The 19619-nt window shown below is 56.5% G+C and overlaps 1 protein-coding gene across 1 annotated transcript; it reads right to left on the bottom strand.

The window, feature by feature from the left end:
- Positions 1-1662: 1662 nt before the first annotated feature.
- On the bottom strand, positions 1663-19257 carry LOC123353815 (adhesion G protein-coupled receptor E3-like). The gene is made up of 16 exons (XM_044995228.1): positions 19254-19257; positions 18979-19134; positions 17979-18134; positions 14920-15054; positions 12626-12757; positions 11112-11188; positions 7795-7972; positions 7136-7255; positions 6460-6659; positions 5324-5494; positions 4992-5186; positions 4025-4260; positions 3213-3279; positions 2362-2453; positions 1926-2094; positions 1663-1809 (listed from the first exon to the last, which is right to left on the bottom strand). The coding sequence occupies exons 1-16, from the start codon at positions 19255-19257 to the stop codon at positions 1663-1665; spliced, it is 2235 nt and encodes a 744-aa protein (XP_044851163.1).
- Positions 19258-19619: the final 362 nt, after the last annotated feature.

Raw genomic sequence — 19619 nt, 5'->3', positions numbered from 1 at the left:
TTACCTCTGAGCCTGTTTCCCTGCCAGCTTGGAACTTCAGAACCCTGCCTTGTTGATCCAGACATGCTAGCCTGCTGCAACACAGACCCAGGGTCTGGGCCATGTCCCCATAGCTGCAGACTTTAACTAAAAACAGTTCTGCAGGTTACCTGTCTCCAGCACCCAGACACCCAGCTCCCAAAGGGATCCAAACCCCAAATACATCCGTTTTATTCTGTATGATGCTTATACAGGTTAAATTCGTAAATTGTTCACCCTCTGTATCACTGATAGAGAGATATGCTCAGCTGGTGGCTCCCCCAGGTATTAATCACTTACTTTGGGTTTATTTATAAAATCATTTTTGTTTAATTATAAAGAGTAGGATTTAAGTGGTTTCAAGTAATAACAGCCAGAACAAAGTAAGTCACAAAGCAAAATAAAACAAAACACAAAAGTCTAAGCCTAATACATTAAGAAACTGATTACCAGTAAATCTCACCCTCAGAGATGTTCTTTCACAGACTAGACTCCTCCTTAGTCTGGGTTCAAACCTTTCCCCTGGTACAGTCTTTGTTAGATCCAGGAGACATCTCAGGTGGTAAGCAGGGGTTTTCTCATGGCTGGCAGCTCTTTGTCCTGCTCCACCCCCTTTTATCACTTTGGCACAAGGTGGGAATCTTTTGTATCTCTCGGTCCCTACCCTTCCTTCTAAATGGAAAAGTACCAGGTTTAAGATGGATTTCATTATCAGGTGACATGGTCACATGTCAAAGTAAGACCCCTAGTCTCCATTCCCCATGGGCTGGCCCACACATACACAGGGAGGCTTTCAAGTAACTAAGGCCATTTACAACGGATTGTTTCTGGAGCACCCTTAATGGCCTCCACTTAATATGTTTACATCAGTGATACAAGTTTATATCTTATTCTTCTAACTCCAGATATAGAAATAACACATGCAAACAAATAGGATGAAGACACTTAGTAGATTACAAGCTTTCTAAAGACACCATAGAAGGGGTATTTAGCGTAAATTATATTCTAATTATGTCATATTTATAAGCGTATTTCCATAAAGCATATGAAGTGCAACATCACAGGGGGCTCCAGCTGGTTCTGTTTTGTATTGGAACCCACTAGGTATTGAACCTGGCCCTGGCTGCTGCTACCTCCACCTGGCAGATGGGTTACATCTGGCAAGAAAAGCAGAAAAATGACAATAGGTTCAAAGGCCACTGAGAGTGTAATAGGCAAATTGGTGGGTTGTCTCTGGGAGGCGACACACAAAGCCGCGGAACCTGACCCATAGGGATAATGGAGCCAAGGGAAATTTTTCACGGTGCTGACTGCTCATTGGGGATGATCCGTCTGCACGACAAGGTTTCAGTCCCAGGGGACAATCTGATATAATCAGATCATTGCACTGCAAGAGCCAATGCCTGCCTAGTCCACAGTGAGTGACCACTGGAGCTCTCAGGAGAGCCAAGGGAAGGGAACGAGGAGGTGCCAGGACAGGACATTCTGTTCTGGTGCCTAAGACGTCTAGGATACCCCTCGATAGTGACCGACTCTCACTGACACTTGCAGTGACGTTCCCAGCTGGCTCATAACCAATCCTGAGTCATTCGGTGGGAAAAGCACCTTTACAGCAGTGATGAGACCCAGCTAGAGAGGACTGTGTCACAGGCTGGTATTGGAGCAGAGCAGAGGACCTCTTACCGTCTTGGTGCTGGTGGTGGGGACAGCAGACATGGATAGATCGTATGTCTGAGATTTCGTGCTGAACATTTGGAATCCCTTGAGCCATCTCCTGTACTCCTCTCTCACCTGGAGAGTGAGGGACACGGTCACTGCACTATGTAACTAACACAGAGAAGATCAGACATGGCCACCGCGAAGCCGGTGAAGGTGCTGGGTGGGCGCTGACGGGCTGTGGGCGTTACCTGGTGATTGAGGAGACAGTGCACCAGGAAGATGAAGGCTCCCTGCAGGCTGTTGACGATGGTGAATAAATACTCCATGACTGTGGCTGCTGGGCCGACTTGGAGGAGACCAAGGCTCCATGAGCAGCCCAGAATGAAGAGCTGGGCGATGGCTTTAAAGGTCAGTAATCTGGATAAAGGCAGATGGAGAGATCCCATTAAAATAATGCTATGGAGAGTAATTGGGTCAGGAGGATCCACGCAGAGTGGGGTGGAGCTGCCAGCCCCTGCTTCCCTATGTGGGACAGGGTTACTGTCAATGCAAACATACTGAGAATTCATTCCCATGGATCCTAGCTATGCTGTTCCCCTCCTGCAATCCCCCACACCCTCCGGTGCCAAGGACCTTCCAAACCAAGGCATCTGACCCTCCAGGACTGTTTTGCTGCCCTCTTACCTGTGGTCTCTGACAGTGGACACATCTGCATTGAGGGAGGAGAGTCTGTTTCTCAGGATCCACAGGGTCAGCACAAAGAACGTTATATTTATCTATGGGAACAGTGGGAAATATTTCCCATAAAACATCCCATCTGGGGCTGGTGACTCCAGCTGAGGCAGAGAATGATCTCACGGGACCAAGCCGAATGCTGCAGAATCGGGGACTGCTCATTTCCGGTGGGAATTATCCCCTCTCCTGTAACATCCCCTGGCAGATCTTGGTCCATCCCCTTGCATAGAGCTGGCAGCACAGCCAGGGCTGAGATGGATCAATGGGATCACAGAATCCAGATGCTGCTCAGAGTTCAATATGGAGCCTCTCAAGTGGAGTTAGGAGTTATTTTGGGTTTACACTGGTGTAACTGAGAGCAGGATCCGGCTCAGAGATTCCAGATCCTGCCTCTAGAATACTTCCTGCCACTTCCAGGCTGTAACAAATCCCCCCTGCCCCTCCCTCCCCAACTTCCCCAGGGGGTAGGGAGGAATATGGAGGGACATTTGTTTCTGCCCCTACAAAAAACACTGCGGAGTGGAGCCTCCCCCTTCCTCGTTCCTTGGGTCATTAACTAGACTAGACCAAACTCTTCTGTCTTCACTTGGCAAACTCCTGCTGACGTCCCTGGGAGCTAGGCCTGGGGACACAGCACAAGGACTCATTCCGGGACTGACCACAGCAGATGAGCCAGGTGGGACCTAACTGGGTCTTTCCTTCTGTTTTATGGGCCACGTTCCCCTCCCTGCTTCACTGAAATCAACGGGGTCACAGAGGTGAGAGGAGAATGGGGCCCTGTGGTTCTGTGAGGTACTCACCAGGATTATGGCACAGACTGGTCCCAGGAAGCTCCAACGAAAGCCTCTGTCCAGGCTGAGCCAGCAGCTACAGGGAGGGAGGAAGAAGACGGTGACTTTAATGGGATTACTGCCCTTTTTCAGCCCCGGGGCAGAGAGGGGGTGTCACAGGGCAGCTGGGTCTCAAAAGCGAGATGGATCTCAGCCTGCCTATGACATGGCCGACTCTCTTGCGGGCACCAGGCAAACAGCCCTTCCCATGTACCTCAGCATCTCCTGCTTTCAGCCACCACTTCCTCTTCCACCTCCTCAAATGACCCTTTCTGGTGGATGGGCGCAGTATTGATGGAGGGCCAGACATGCAGCGGATGGACATTGGCCTAGCTGCACTGAAGTAAGTGGAGCTGACTTGATTTACACCAGCTGAGGATCTCGCCTGGGGTGTCTAGAACACACCACGCCCTGTTTTAGTGGAGTCGCTCACTTTAGAGAGGGGATGCTCAGGGGTTTGCACACAGGAAGAAGGTGCATTTGTTTCCAACCCACCAACCCCACAAACCCAGCCTGGGACCTGGGAGTCAAGCTGGGATCTTTCTGGCTTGTTCTTCCACATCGTCAGTGGGGTGAGGAGTGTAGATGGCTGACAGGGGGCAACTCAACTGCAGCGCTCGGGGCGGCTTAGTGTCCCTGGGGATGGGAAGGGTCCCAGGGGGACATTGAGCTCCCAGGCAGGGCGAGCCGGGAAATCTAGGTTCAAGTCAGACCTGGGGTGAGCCGGATAAGCACATGGAAGCCACATCCCAGCTCCCCTTCGGGATGGGTGCTCCACGTACTGTGTGGAAGTTCCGTAGCCACCAGGATTCACCGCTGCAGAAATAGCCACCACCAGGGCTGGGAATCCATAGCCGAACGGGTACATGAATCTCCTCTTGAATCGGCTGGCGCTGGTGTAATTCACGACCTTCAGGTTCCTGACGGTGAGGAAGAGGTGAAGCCCCTCCAGGAACATCCAGCTGAAGCAGGCCAGGAAGAGGTAGTGCAGGAGGCCAGCAATGACAGCACACGCCACCTGGGGGAGACAGGGAGCCCAGGGACACTGCGTTGGGGTAGGGAAATGCTAAGTATGGGGGAGACCAGCCAGGGGTCACACTGGGATTCTTGTTAGCACAGATCTCCAGCTTTAGCGCTCCGTGACCCAGAGACTGGGGTGGCTACAGGCCCCAGCACGCCAAGCGCATGCTTGGGGCGGCATGCTGCGGGGGGCGCTCTGCCAGTTGCTGGGAGGGCAGCAGGCAGGGTGCCTTCGGCGGCATGCCTGCGGAGGGCACGCCTGCGGGATGTCCACCGGAGCCACGGGACCAGCGATCAGCAGAGCAGTAAATGTCTAGAGCTGCCCCTGCCAGACACCTTGGTTTTTGGAGGGTCTTGCGGGTGCACATTGCTAATGCAGGAAGGGAGCAGAGATTAGTGGTTAGAGGAGGGGAACAGGGCTCAGGGGATCCAGGTTCTGTTCCCAGCCCTACCACAGAGTCCCTGGGTGACCATGGGCAAGTCACGTAGGAGAGGAATCGAGGCACAGGGAGACTGTGACATAGGGATAGAACTGGCTGAACTCCAGGGGTTGGGGACACTCAGAGCACTGTGCCCAGTGTGAAGGGGCCTAATGGGGTGGAAACAGCCCCCCGGGAATCCCCTGTGTCCTGCACAGCCCAGAATCCAGGGAGCACAAAGGGGTTCAAAGCCACACACCCCAGCCCTGCTGCGAGTGGAGGAACAGAGCAGGGGAGAATCAGGCCGTACCTGAGTGAGGATGCGGGTCACCTGGGTGAGGAAGAGCAGGTCGGCCAGGAAGAGGCAGAGGCAGAGCTGCAGGTGGAGGGAGGTGCTGACGTTGCGGATGGAGCAGCACAGGAGGAAGGTGAGGATGGCCAGGAAGAGGCACAGCAGGGACAGGGTCAGTCCCACGTAGGTGATGAGGGTCAGTGGGGAACTGTCCTATAACACAGCAAAGGGAGAATCACCAGTGACCCCAACCCAGCCCCCTCGGCTCCAACTCAGCCTTTTCCCCAGCAAAGCCTCCAGTCGCTCAAGGGAGAGCTTTGCCCTGTGACCCGAGTCTCACGGTGAGATACCGTCACTGTGGTGGCAGCCATTAGGACGGCGAAGCTGGAGAGATGGTCACAGCTGCAGGTGGTGTGAGTGCTGTTCGTGTGCACGGCGGTGCAGCCGTCCGGAGACCAGCTGCTGCTCTCAGCCACCACTTTCCAGTAGACGCAGAGAGCCTCTTCCTCCTCTTTTTTGGCCTGGAAACACAACAGAATCATCCTCATCCTCACAGGACCACAGAACGTCGTTTCTGTTATCACATGTCTATAGCAAACCCGAGGACACTGACAGCTCCACGGCTCTCCCCAGGCAGCCCCCAGTGCCCACTGGGGCCATCCCGGTGACAGCGGAGAGAGAACACAGATCCTGCTGCTCCAAAAGCCCAGGCCCTGCTATTGGAGCAAAAGGGGAATAAATCCTGCTAACTGTTAGCACTCTAAGGCCTGGTCTACACTAAGGGGGGGGGGGGTCGAACTAAGGTACGCAAGTTCAGCTACGTGAATACCGTAGCTGAACTCGAACTACCTTCGTTCGAACTACTCACCCGTCCAGACGCCGCGGGATCGAAGTCCGCGGCTCCCCCATCGACTCCGCCACCGCCGTTCGCATTGGTGGAGGAGTTCCGGAGTCGACGGGAGCACATTCAGAGTTTGAACTATCGCGTCTAGATTAGACGCGATAGTTCAAACTCCGAGAAGTCGAACTCTACGCGTCGACCCGGACGGTAAATATAGACGTACCCTAAGGAACGTGGCACATGGCTGAGCAGTACTGACTTCATCCAGCAGAGGGCAGTGCTGTGTGCACACATACACATGGGCACCCTAACCACGTCATTACCGTATCAAAGAGTTTCATGCTGATTCCCTGAACCCCACTATCTACAGAAAGTAGCTTTCTAGTTATCCCAGCTCAGGGGTGAGCTGGGCGGAGCTGTTTCCCTAGAGCACTTTGCACAGCCCTGTGTCGTGGTGCAACCCCTGGTAACCTCCTCCAGTAACACAGCCCCAACACATCAGGAATAAGGAGGCCTCCTCTTCTCAGGACCATCGGGAGCCAGAAAGGCAGCACGGTCCAAATGCCTGACAGAAGATTGTGCCTTCTACATACCCCTCTGGAGCTCCTGCTAGGGAGCAAAGCGAGGGGATCTTCCTCCACGCACCTGTCTGTGGCGCAGGGTGAAGTTTGCGGGTCTGGAGAGGTGAATGGGTCTCCCGTCTCCGACGGCCCCACTCACCACCCTGGAGTTGAGGTGACTCTTCTCCAGCTTCCCACCAGCCAGCAGATTTCCCTCGCTGAGATGTCTCGCACTGATGATGGCGTCCAGGGAGGAGTAGGAAATAAAAGCAGCAGCCCCCAAACCTGCTGGGAGATGGAGTCGCTATGGCAAAGAATGAGCCGGCCACGTGCCCAGGGGTCACAGTGAGCATTCAGGGCCCTGAATAGGCAGCTGAGGGTCCACGTTACCCTGGTCCCCCACATCTCCATTTTGGGATCTAGCTAGACTAGCGTGTCCCTGCCCTTTCCATTCTCTGGGCCCACTTCATACCAGAGACCCTCTCATGAGCCGTCTCCCCTCTGTGCCCCCAACTCCTCACTGCTGGGGGCTCAAGCTGTGGGACAGGCAGGAACGAAGGTGTCAGCTCCATGGCCACAGCCTGAGAACCACTGGCTCAGCCAGCAAGGAGCACTCCAGGGCTAGAGACAGAGGCCGGGGCCGGCCTGGGGATCCATGGGGAGGGAGGGAGGAAGGGGGGAACCCAGACTGGGGTTCAGTGCCCGGGAACCGCTCTGTGCTGTGGTTTGGGTCCTGGGTGTCGCCATCCCCAGGATGGTACCTTGTGTGGCTGCCCCGGTGACTGTAGCACAGTGCACGTCCATTGTCTCCTCGTGAGCTCTCAGCATGAAGACCTCGCTGTGCTGGCTGCAGTTCCCTGTGACGAGCCGCGTCTGGATAGCTGCGGGGGGTGGGGGTGAGGAATGACAGAGCCCCTCGCTGTGAAACCACTTCCCTGGGAATCTGTCCATTCTGGGCCAGATCCACCCCCCTCCCACTCCGCTTGGAGCCGGGGGGCTTCAGGGCTCTTTCGTACTATGGAAGGGGGAAGTATGGCGCCCTCCTGAATTCCACTGATCACCCCTCCCATATCCCCTCCCCCCATTCTGGCTGTCTCTCCCTGGGGATGCTGCGTCCCCAGCAGGGGGAGTAGTGGGGGTGGGGGGAGGCACCTGGCTCAGCGTGGCAGGTCCTATTGGTGAAATGCCAAATATTACATGTAAACCCTTCTTGGGCATTGCTGTTGCTCCTGGGGACACTGGCAGGGCTGGGTTATATTTCCTGGTGCAGAGGCCGTGCTGTTCTGTGTCTGTACTGAACACAGGCTCACATCACAATGGTATAAAGGCTCTAACTTCCAGTGGATCTGGGGCACAATGTGTAACCCCATATCTCATGGCAGCCAGCAGGTGGCGCTGAGAGCCACACGTCCCCCCTCACCCAGAGACTCTGTCGTCACATTCTGTGTTGTCCTCTCCGGAGACCGGAGCGCAGTGGCCAGCGCGGCCCATTCCACGCTCTGCAGCAGGACTGTCACGGCCAACCCCACCTCCCACTTGTCTCCGCCCTCCCAGAGGGAGGTGCTGTTCAGGAGGGCGTTGAAACGGAGAGTCACGTTCTGGGGACAGGAAAGGAAAAGCCCTGGGAGCGAGGAGTCCGGGGGTTCAGGTGCCACGTCCCCTGTGTTCCCAGGGTTGTGTCGGGCATCACAGCCAGTGCCAGTTCAGGGGGCAGCAATGCTCTCAGAGGGGGAGCCCTATACAAGGAAGGTCCACTGACGCTGACTCAGGGCCCCACTGGGACCTGAAGCTAACTGGGGCTAGAACCCTTTGTCCTTCCTTCTTCGTTCCTGCTCCCCCATCCCCCATCCCTCCATTACAGATGCCAGGGAACAACATTGTCACAAGCCCACGGCTTCCTAGGCTGTCTCTATGCTGCATCAGGCAGCTGCTCAGAAATGTCTGGCAGGGCAGGGATAGAGCCCAGATCCTGCTGCCTGAAAAACTTAGGTCAATCCCCATTAACTGTTAGCAGTATAGCACCTCTGATGAACAACAACAGTTCTGAACACTAGAGGGCACATGTGGGTGGACAACACAAACGTGCACTCACACAAACACCACTAGAGGGTGCACCCCCCCTCCCCACAGCAGTGGAGGGCACAGATCTTGTCTGAGGAGTATCTATATGTCTCCCTCCCCTCCAGTGAGACTCCTAACCCGGCACAGCAGCACGCAGGGCTCTGGGGCACACACAGGGGCACTAGCCTGCAGGGCACGTTCAAGGGGCGGAGCCTCTCACCTCCAGTGATAACGCCGTACTCCCGTCTCCGAATGTGGACATCAAAATATTTAACGTTGAATTAAAGAAAGAGCAAAAACTGCTGATCCTGCTTCTCCACTTTCCCTGCAGAGAGACCCAGGGCAGAGGGTGAGTTCTGCAGGTGCTGAACTGGTGTTTGCCTTATGCAGGGGCCTGATCCTGACACCCCTCATTGAGTGAATGAAGCTTTTATACCAGACGTGTCCAGGACATGTACAATGGTGCTGTTGCCACAGCGAGAGGTTCATGGGGAGAAAGGGAACAGTTTCTAGTAACAGCTGGAATATATCAAGGCTTGGGACTAAGCCCCTTTTTGTTCACATTGGTGCTGGATGCATTGACAGAAAGCAGCCAGAGAGGAGTCCTCTGGCACCTGCCTTTTACAGATGTTGTAGTGCTCGTGTTGGCAGAGGAAAGAGGAAGTGAAGGAAGATGCAGAGAGACACTGAAGTGCATACTGGAAAGAAACGGCATGAAAATCAGCAGAAGAAATCAGAGTACATGGTCTGTAGATTCAATGCTCTCCTGCAGGAAGACAATGGGGGTGTAAGTCTGGGGTCCAGCCACTAGCAAAGCTACAGAAGTTTTAGAAGGTTCAATATCAATTTGCAAACTCCTAGAAGATAATAAGGTGATAAGTAACAGTCAGCATGGATTTGTCAAAAATAAATCCTGTGAAATCAACCTGACAGCTTTCTTGGGCAGGGTAACAAGCCTTGTGGATAGTGGAGAAGCAGTAAACGTGGTATATCTTGACGTTAGTGAGGCTTTTGACACTGTCTCACATGACATAAACAAACTAGGGAAATACAACCTATATGCAGCTACTCTAAGATAGGTGCATAACTAGTTGGAAATCCGTTCCCAGCGAGTAGTTATCAGTGGTTCACAGTCAAGCTGGAAGGGCATATCGAGTGGGGTCCCACAGGGATCAGTGCTGGGTCTGGTTCTGTTCAATATCATCATCAATGATTTAGATAATGGCATACAGAGAACACTTATAAAGTTTGAGGATGTTACCAAGCTGGGAGGGCTTATAAGTGCTTCGGAGAATCGGATTAAAATTCAAAATGATCTGGACAAACAGGAGAAATGGTCTGAAGTAAATAGGATGAAGTTAAAGACGGACAAATACAAAGTTCTCCATTTAGGAAAGAACAATCAGTTGCCCACATACCAAATGGGAACTGACTGCCTAGGAAGGAGCACTGCGGAAAGGGAACTGGGGGTCATAGTGGATCACAAGCTAAATAAGGCCTGGGCTATACTACGAGTTTATTTTGAATTTAGCAGCGTTAAATTTCCTGTTTGCCCAGCGTGGAGAGCTGATCAGCACAGGTGACCACGCAGAGCTCATCAGCACAGGTAACCATGCAGTCTGAGAATCGAAAAAGAGCTCCAGCATGGACCGTACGGGAGGTACTGGATCTGATCACTGTATGGGGAGAGGATTCTGTGCTAGCAGAACAACGTTCCAAAAGACAAAATGCCAAAACATTTGAAAAAAATCTCAAAGGGCATGATGGAGAGAGGCCACAATAGGGACTCACTATAGTGCCGTGAAAGTTAAGGAGCTCAGACGAGCCTACCAGAAAACCAAAGAAGCAAATGGAAGGTCCGGAGCAGAGCCACAGACATGCCACTTCTACGCTGAGCTGCATGCAATTCTAGGAGGAGCCGCCGCCCCTACCCCACCCCTGACCGTGGATTCCGAGGAGGGAGTAATCTCAGCCATGCCTGAGAATTCTGCGGACGGGGAAGATGAGGAGGAGGAGGAGGATGAGCTTGCGGAGAGCACACAGCTCTCCGTTCTCCCCAACAACCAGGATCTTTTTCTCAGCCTGACTGAAGTACTCTCCCAACCCTCCCAAGGCATTATCCCAGACCATGAAGCCATGGATCACAAGCTAAATAAGAGTCAACAGTGTAATGCTGTTGAAAAAAACCCAAACCTCATTCTGGGATGTATTTGCACAGTAGTTCTCAAACTTTTCTACTGGTGACCCCTTTCACATAGGAAGCCTCTGAGTGTGACCCCCCCTTATAAATTAAAAACACTTTTTTGTTTACATTTAACACCATTATAAGTGCTGGAGGCAAAGCGGGGTTTGGGGTGGAGACTGACAGTTTGCGACCCCCCATGTAATAACCTCATGACCTCCTGAGAGGTAGCAACCCGCAGTTTGAGAACCCCTGTATTAGCAGGAGTGTTGTAAGCAAGACACAAGAAGTAATTCTTCTGCTCTACTAGAGGGATGAGGAGGATTGAGTCCCAGCGATGAAAGAAACAAACACAGAGTTGCCTTGATCTTGGATGGGGTTTACAGGGGTCTCCGAAATAGCAACAGCAAAGGTTTCTGTCTGGGAATTTCCATATTAGTGGTAAAAAACACAGAGCAAAATCCCCAACAAATGAATGACGGGGTCAAATGTACCTGCAGAGAGAAATTCCTGCACATCTCTTTGATTCCCTCGAATTCAGGGCTGGAGTTAATGCTGGGGGCTTGGAGCTCTGGGAAGAGAGGAGCAGACGTTAGAGTTTTCATATCAGATTTTCATCTCAACTCACTCCTGCCTGGGGGAAAATCCCCTTCTCTTCCCAGCCCCGCTGGCTGCTCTCTGGCGACATGCCAGTCCTGTGCTGCCAATAATTTAACATGCGGCTGCTACAAACAGGGCCGGCTCCAGAGCCCAGCGGGGCAAGCAGCCGCGTGGGGCGGCCCTTTCCCAGGGGGGCGGCAGGCTGGGCCGGCGGACCTGCCGCAGTCATGCCTGCGGGAGGTCCACCGGAGCCTCGGGAGCAGCGGACCTGCCGCAGGCATGTCTGCGGAGGGGACGCTCGGCCCGCGGCTCCAGTGGACCTGCCGCAGGCATGACTGCGGCAGCTCAACCGGAGCTGCCGGACCAGCGAACCGCCCGCAGCTGCGGGAGGTTCAGCCGAGCCGCGCGACCAGCGGACCCTCTGCAATCATGCCCGCGGCTCGGGGGCGCCTCCCGGGCATGACTGCTTGGGGCGGCCAAATTTGTAGAGCCGCCCCTGGCTACAAAACTCCCTCCCTTCCTCCCTGTCTCACTCTGTCTCTCTCTCCCCTCCATTTACACTCGGCTTTCCCTGTCCCTGCTGCTCCCGTCTCTGAGGCTTCTTGGCGTGTTTCCATCTGCTCTGCAGAGAGACCTGCTGGGTACAGACGCCTCCGCCCACTGGGGAGAACCCACCTTTACATGTGCCTTAACCCCGCTGCGCTGCCGACCAGGAGCTGCCCTAGGTAAGCGCCACCTGAGCCCCCTCTGGCACCCAAACTCCCTCCCAGAGCCTGTATCCCGCTCCCCCTCCTGCACCCCAACCCCCTGCTTGAGCCCTGAGCCCCATCCCAGAGCCCGCGCCCCACCCCCCGCACTCCAACCCCATTCCCCAGGCTTGACCTGGAGCCTGCACCCCCTCCCACACCCCAACCCCCTGCCCCAGCCTGGGGAGAGTGAGTGAGGGTGGGAGAGAGCGAGCGGGGGAGGGAGAGGGATGGAACAGGCAGTGCAGGGGCCTCGGAGAAGGGGCAGGGAAGGGTGTTTGGGTTCGTATGATTAGACAGTTGGCAACCCCAGGGAAGAGAAACCAAGCCCCTGGCAGCCCTGCTCACCCGTCCCCCGCCTGGCCCCTGCTCTGCTCCCAGAGCCAGACCTGGGCTCGCTGGTGCCTGTGGCTCTGAGACAACCGGAAACACCCCAGTGGACGGACAGGTTGGGCTGGGGAGGGGAGGGCCTGGAGGCTGAGCCCTCCCCGGCCAGGGCTGAGACCCAGAGGGACCCCGTCCATGGGGGGCAGGGGGCTGGCGCAACATCCCAGACCAGTTCCCAGCTCCCTGCCCCCTCGGGCAGGACCTCTGCCTGTGTAACCCCAGGCCCTGCCCAGCCCCCCAGGTGCCCCCTCCATGCCCCCCGCGGCAGGACCCACCTTGGCACAGGGTCGTGTTCCTGTTGGAGGGGACGTAGCCGGCCCGGCACTCACACCAGTAGCTCCCAGTGGTGTTGATACACGTGGCCTTGGGGCCGCAGATATCTGGGGTCTTGTTGCACTCGTCGATGTCTGAGAGGGGAAAGCGGGGGAGGGGGTCACACACAGCTCGGCTGGGGGCGCATGGGGGCGAAGGACCATGGAGGCACCTACCACTCATTGCAGGGGGTGTGGTCTGTCGGTCAGTCTGTCTGCTCCATCTACCCCCCCCCATTCTATTTTCCTTTCTTCCCTGCTACATGCAGGGCCCCAGTCCCTGCGGCACAACCCCTCCCCCACCCCTCAGATCAGGGGGCCCAACCTTTTCCAGACCAGGACCCTGTGATCCCCTCCCTGCACCAGCCCTGACAGAGGGGGGTTAAGGGGGGGGCGATCAGCCAGTTAAGCTGCAAAGGGGAAGTGACTCAGGCTGCGTGCAGGGCGCTGGCTAGAAGGAAGCTCGCCTGGGAGGGGACAGGTGGGGCTTCTCTACAGCCCGAGGGCTGGGCCCAGAGGTGGGGGCCTGAGGCGAGGGGGGGCTAGGAAGCCCTGAGGGGGGGGGCTGGGAGCCCAGAGGAAGGGTTTCACTAGCAGGCACAGGACAGAGGGGTCTGACTTTGAAAGGCTCCCCCAGAACGGGGATCACAGCGTGACCTGGCCGGACGGTCGAGACACGGGGCAGCCGCGACTCCGGGAGCTGCAATGGTGGAGGAGAAGAAAGGGGGCGCTGAACTGGAGCTAGTCGCCAGAAGGGGGCGCCACGCTCAGCGTTACAGATCCCAGCCCGATGGGTTCCCTCCCCGTTCGGGATACACCCAGCCCCGCCCCTCCCCTGGAGCACTAGGAGAAGGGTGGGTGGGCTGTGCCCAGGGGAGTGCAGGGGAATTGGGTGATGTCCCTTTAAACTAGTTTCTTTGCTCTCTGGTGGCGCTCATGGGAGTCTATGGCAGAAGCCTGCAGACCCCAACATGCGGCCAGGCCCTGTACGGCTGGTAAATGGGTTGTTTGAAAGCCAGCTGGATCCAGGGGATCCCCCTATTCCTAACATCGCGCAGTGAGCAGCGGCCCAACGTCCTTTCCCGGACCCTGCTGTGACCTCCAGGCCCAGGGCCCCGCGGGGTGAATCCACCGAACCCTCAGACGGATGACACCAGCTCGACACTCACTGCCGATCCAGCCTGTGGAAGCCGAGACCAGAAGAGACCCGCCCAGCCTGACCCCCAGCATAGCCTCAGCCGGAGTCGCTACCCAGCGGGTCACCAGTCCGGCCCCAAACGGAGGGGACTTTACTGCCCTCGCTGGCTTCTGGGGCCTTTCACCGCTGTGGAGAGTCTGATCTGACAGACGGGCCCCGCCCTGCCCGGGCACAGAGAGTCCTGCCGTGATCTAGCCAAACGCTGGAGGGCCGGGCATCTGCCAGGCTGCCAATGTGGGTAGCCCCAGCTGCCGGGCAGAGGGGGATACACGGGGGATGTTGGGGCTCCATGGTGCAGCAGGGTCACTCACCCCGTGCAGGGAGTGGGGTTTTCTATCTAGGGACCCGGCCTGTACATGCAGAGATGAACTCGTTCCAGCCAGCCAGCCCCTGGGGAGCCTGCAGTCCTGTCTGGGGCAATGAGAGATGGAGAAGCAGAGCTGGGACGATCTCTGACTGCAGCTGCAGGTTTGGGGGGATGTTGCAGCTTCTAATGACATCCCCAATGCCCTACGCTCCTGCCTCGGTGGAATTAGGCAGCATGGCAAGAGTCATGGCGACCTTCAGTCCCTGGGCTCAGTTTCCAATTTGCAAAACAGGCTGGGAGTCAGAACAGACACTTTGTCCAGGTGTGGCGCAGAGACAGAGCGAGACCTCAGGGCAACCTGGTTAGTTTCACCATCCAGGCATGTGGGTTAGTTTCAGAGATCCCGGGTCAGCTCAGTGATGGTGCATTAACAGCATCACCGACGCCAAGCAATCAATAAAAGCCCCAAACCAGGAGCCAGGCTGCAAAAAAGTCACAAGCTTGGTTTAAAAATCTCGAGATTTTTTTTAAAAAAAAAAACATTTTGGCTTTGTTTTGTCAGTCACCCCAGTGTAAAGTTTGGCAGTTTTTCCTCCACCACTTGGGCCAGGCCCTACTTTTGATTTTAGCCAAAAGTGGAATCACGTGACTCCGGGAGGTTGGGGCTTTAAGGCAATGCCACGCATTAGCAACACCGCAAAAAAGCCAGAAACATCATGCCTTTGCCATGACTGTGTCCAGCTCCTGTTGTACCTGTGCAGATCTGAGATGTATCCTTTTGACTCTTCCCAAATCCCCAACTGCATTTACACATGTAACTCCCTGGCATGTTGATGCAGTTCCCGTGGGGCTCACAGATTGTGGCGTTTCGCTGGCACTCGTCAATGTCTATAAGGGGAGAGCAAGTGCTGGGTCAGGCTGATCTGGGAGCTGGACCTTGGGCACTGGGGTGACGCTGCTGGGGGATAATCCAGGCGTCCGACATGCACCGTGCTCTGGGGAGATGGGGCTGGTTAGAGCCAGGAGTTCAGTGACTGGGGCCTGGTTTACACTAAGAAGGGGGGTCGAACTAGGGTACGCAAATTCAGCTACGTGAATAGTGTAGCTGAATTCGAAGTACCCTAGTTCGAACTACTCACCCGTCCAGACGCCGCGGGATCGAAGTCCGCGGCTCCAAGGTCGACTCCGCCACCGCCGTTTGCAGTGGTGGAGTTCCGGAGTCGACCGGAGCGTGCGAGGAGTTCGAACTATCGCGTCTAGATTAGACGTGATAGTTCAAACTCTGAGAAGTCGAACTCTCTGCGTCGACCCGTGCGGTAAGTGTAGACCTACCCTGGGTCACCGAACAGGAGCAAGAGGCTATTGTCCGGAATGAGCCGCTCCAGCTGGGAAGGGAAAAGCAGCCCTGCCAGGACACGCGCCTGCTGCTTGCTAAAGCTCCCAAGCGGATCTGGTGATGCCCAATGCCGCAATATCAGTGCAGTCAGCAATGCCTGAATGAGCCGTCCGCCCCTGGAGGGGACAAATGGGGAGCTGCTTTGGAGGAAGGGGATAGAGAATAACATGAGGGCTGGTCTAATGCCTGGATATCAGTCAATGGGGTGACTTCCTCTGCAACCCACGAGCTGCCCTGGGCACCCCCTTGCACACAGAGCAGTGCAGAACCAGAGGGGTTCAGAGACAGGCAATGAGAATGATCAGGGGCTGGAAAAACCCTCTTTGGAGAGAGATTGAAAAGACTGGGACTGTCACCTTAGAGTGAACGTAACAGGGGATGTTTTAAGTCTATAAATGACTGACGGGGACAGAGAAGGGAGATGAGAACTTCTGTTCTCCCCACCTCATAACACGAGAGCCAGGGCCAGTCAGGGAAGTGAGAAGAGGGGAAATTCGGAACTGAGCCAAGGAAAGGCTGGTTCGCACAATGTGCGATTAGCCGGTGGAACTCCCCACCACAGGAGTCACTGAAGCCAAGAATTTAGCAAGATTCAAGGAGCGACTGGACATTCCTATGGATGATGAGAACAGCCAGGCACAAACATTTGGGAAGAGAGAGAAAACCTCCTGCTGTGGGGCTTCAGCCCAGCTGAGTATTAGAGACCAGGAAGTGAGGGCAGATTATCCCCCGGCTGCCACTGCAGGGCTCTTCCACCATCCTCTGCAGCATCTGGTTTTGGCCCGTTGGAGCCGGGATACCAGGCTAGATGGGCCTCAGCTCTGATCCCGTCTGTACTGTGCAGGTGCCAGCATTACTTGTGTCTCAGCCTGGCCTGCACCATGGTTTTGTCTCTTCAGAGGCTGAGCTGCTCCCGGGGCAGACTGAACCCTGTCAGAGCCTACCGGCTGCATCCTGCCAAGTGCTGCCTCCTCCGCCCCTCGACCCTGTGACACTCGCGGATTCTCCTGACAGCACCAAGGCGGCTCCGCGTTTCCAGAACCTGCTTTATTCCGGAAATGACGTACAATCGGGTTCCGCCCCCGAAGACTTTCCAGAGTCCATGCGGGATGGGAATGGAGCTTCCAGTGTCCTTATCCATCCCGTCCTGGTGCGATTGGGATGTTTATAGCAGGTAGAGCCACAGCCGGGGCCCCGTGGTGCCAGGTGCTGTACACACATCCAGCCACAGCACAGCCACTGCTCCAAAGCGCTTTTCCCAGCTCCGACGCTCTGTCTGCTGGAGAAGGGGGGCCATGCGCTGGGTTCTCGGTGGTGTGGCCAGAGCTCTCCCCTCCCTCGGGCACACGGGTGTCCCGCGGCTTCCAAATTCGCTCCCAGTTGCAGGGAGCTCTGAGATTGGATGTCTCTAGGATCTTAAGTACATGGGGAAAATGAGGGTAACAGCTTCTGTGGAATCACTCCCCATCCGGACACTCTGGTCTGGAATAATCAGTGCGCTTCCAAAGAGAACAGCGATCGTCATCAATCCCCCCCGGGGCCAAGCCCTAGGAATTCTCCACACGGCTCCCGATACCAGCTATCCCTGCACAATCCTCGGGACGCTGGCTGAGATACCTGTGGCGCTGATTTCTTCTTATGCCTAGACCCGCCCTAGGGCACTGGCTGGAGTTATCCCACGCGGCCTGGGGCTGGCGCAGGAACGGCTGGGCGAGGTCTCTGCCAGGGGAAGCGTTTGAACCAATGGGCTCCTGAGTTCTCCCAGTTTGACGGCCCCGGTGCTCTGTGCCCCCCAAACGGGGGTGTAACGGGCGGTTTCCATGGGAACGGCCGGCTGGGACTTGACACAAGCTCTAACTACCAGCTGAACGTCGCAGACAAGGGCCTGGAACGCCCCGGCCCCTTCTCCGGTCAGGCCGCCCTGGCTGCCTAAGGGGGCATAATGGCCCCCTAGGAAACACCCTCCCATCAAGGGGGCTCCCTGTCAGTGTGGGGCTGGAAAAGGCTCTGCTCCAAGCCCTGTGGGGGTGTGGCCGGGGTGCCCTGCGCTGGGGCTATTCCCTGCTCCCCAGGCCCATAGGGGGCAGAGCGTGGACTATACACGAGGCCCCTTCCCAGGCCCAGGGCACTAGCAGCCTGGATTCTGTGTGCTGGGGACAGCGAGGGCCCCACCCATCTCTCCCGCGCCTCCCTGCAAACCTAGGGGTTTAGTCCCAATCCCGACACTGTGACAGGGCAGCAGTAGAGGGTCATGGCTGATCACAGCCCCAGTGAGTGGATCGGGTGCCTTTGCTGCAGCCGGCAGCAGCCTCTGGCGCAGCACCAGGCCTGGAATGAGCCCAGGGGTGTGTGTATGGGGGGGAGATGGAGACTGGAGGACAGAGCAGGGTGCGTTGGGGGCCAGGGGAGAACTCACCCTGGCAGCTGTTCTCACTCGCGTGTGTGAACTTCACTTTCCCAGAGCTGGGCTCATAGCCATCGATGCAGCTGCAGGAGTAATTCCCAGGCACGTTGGTGCAGTTTGCATGGGGTCCGCAGTCTGCCGGGCTCGGGCCCTGACACTCGTCAATATCTGCAACACAAGAGGGGACGTTCTGTACAGTCCTGCTAGGGAGACTTTCCTGTATCACCCACCTGTACTGAGCTGGGTGACGGGACCCAGGCGACCGGGCCCCCAGCAGCTTAACAATCACAGGCCTGGTTCTCAGCTACACTCAGGCGGCACTAGGCTGCTCTGGCAGGGAATGGCCACTTGAGAATCCCCCACCCTGCAAAAGGGGCCACCCCAGCTGGTGGGGAGCTGCTGTCGGGGTCCTGCCCCAACCCTGCTCCTAGCCCCTGATGTAGAGGCTGAGGTTGGGGTGCCCAGAACTGCAGCTATTCCCTGCCCCCCAGGACCAAAAGCAGGAAGATTCGGGGTGTCATCATGGTGCCCTGTACTTCAGCTATTCCCTGGCCCCAAGACCCATGGGGGAGGATCGAGGGCACGGCTGGAGCACACTGTGCTGTGGCTATTCTCTCCTCACCATGGCCCATAGGGGGCAGAGCGCACGGTGCTATTTCCATGGCCCAGATACGAGGCCCCTTCCCAGGCTCAGGGGGACACTAGCAGCCCAGATGCTGCGTGTTGGGGCCAGCGAGGGTCCCCTCCCCTCTCCCCAGCACATCTCTGCAGCACAAGGATTTTGCTGTGTGGGTCTGTTTATCCCCCATCCAAGCGCCGGGCAGAGGTGTTAACTCGGCCCCATGCTCTGCGGGAGCAGGTGAGGGTCACGTCTCATCACAGCTTCACTGACGACCTCCGGCTACTGCCAAAGCGAGCAGCCACCATGGTGCAGCGACAGGCCTGGAATGAGCATTTGTGTGCCGGGGGGAGGGGAGGAGTCTCAGCAGGTGGGAGCCAGGGGAGACCTCACCCTGGCAGCTGTTCTCACTCGCGTGTGTGAAGTTGGCTTTCCCAGAGCTGGGCTCGTAGCCATCGATGCAGGTGCAGTTGTAACTCCCAGGCACATTGATACACTTTGCATTAGGTCCACAGTCTGGCGGGCTCGGGCCCAGACACTCGTCAATATCTGCAAGACAAGAGGGGGACGCTCAGCGAGACGTTCCCCCTATGACCCCCCCGCACTGAGCTGGGTGACGGGATCCAGGTTACCGGGGTCCTGAGTGGCTAGTGATTAAGGGTCGTTACCCATTTCTGCTGCTGCAATGTCGTAAACAGCCCCCCAGCCTCCTGTCCCAAGTACGGGGGGTTCAGCCCTACAAACACCCAGATCCCCCACATTAGGGGAGAGTGGAGAGACATCCCCCTGGGGCTCCGGGATCCCTCTGTGTTGCGGGGTGTGGGGGGTGAGACAAGCTGCCTCACCTCTGTCCCCACCCCCCCTTAGATCCCTGCGGGCGGGAAGGGAGGGGGAAGTATAGCCAGGGCTGCCCCATTCTGCTCCCATGGGGCCCCTCTGCCCCTGGACACGCAGAGGCTGATTAGGGCCCAGGCTGGGATTCAGACGGGTCAGTGTGCTGGGCCCCCCCCACCCTGTGCTCAATTCACAGAGCC

This window comes from Mauremys mutica, chromosome 20, assembly GCF_020497125.1.
Source record: "Mauremys mutica isolate MM-2020 ecotype Southern chromosome 20, ASM2049712v1, whole genome shotgun sequence".
In the NCBI taxonomy this organism is placed as follows: domain Eukaryota; kingdom Metazoa; phylum Chordata; order Testudines; family Geoemydidae; genus Mauremys; species Mauremys mutica.
Note: the sequence above shows the minus strand (reverse complement) of the source record. Positions and strands in the feature narration are given on the sequence as shown.

Excerpts from the sequence above, each read along its gene's own strand:
- LOC123353815 (XM_044995228.1), bottom strand. Across the intron at positions 5,495-6,459 it reads TCACCCTGCGCCACAGACAG|GCCAAAAAAGAGGAGGAAGA; the intron begins GTGCGTGGAGGA and ends TTGTGTTTCCAG. Across the intron at positions 5,187-5,323 it reads TGGCTGCCACCACAGTGACG|GACAGTTCCCCACTGACCCT; the intron begins GTATCTCACCGT and ends GCTGTGTTATAG.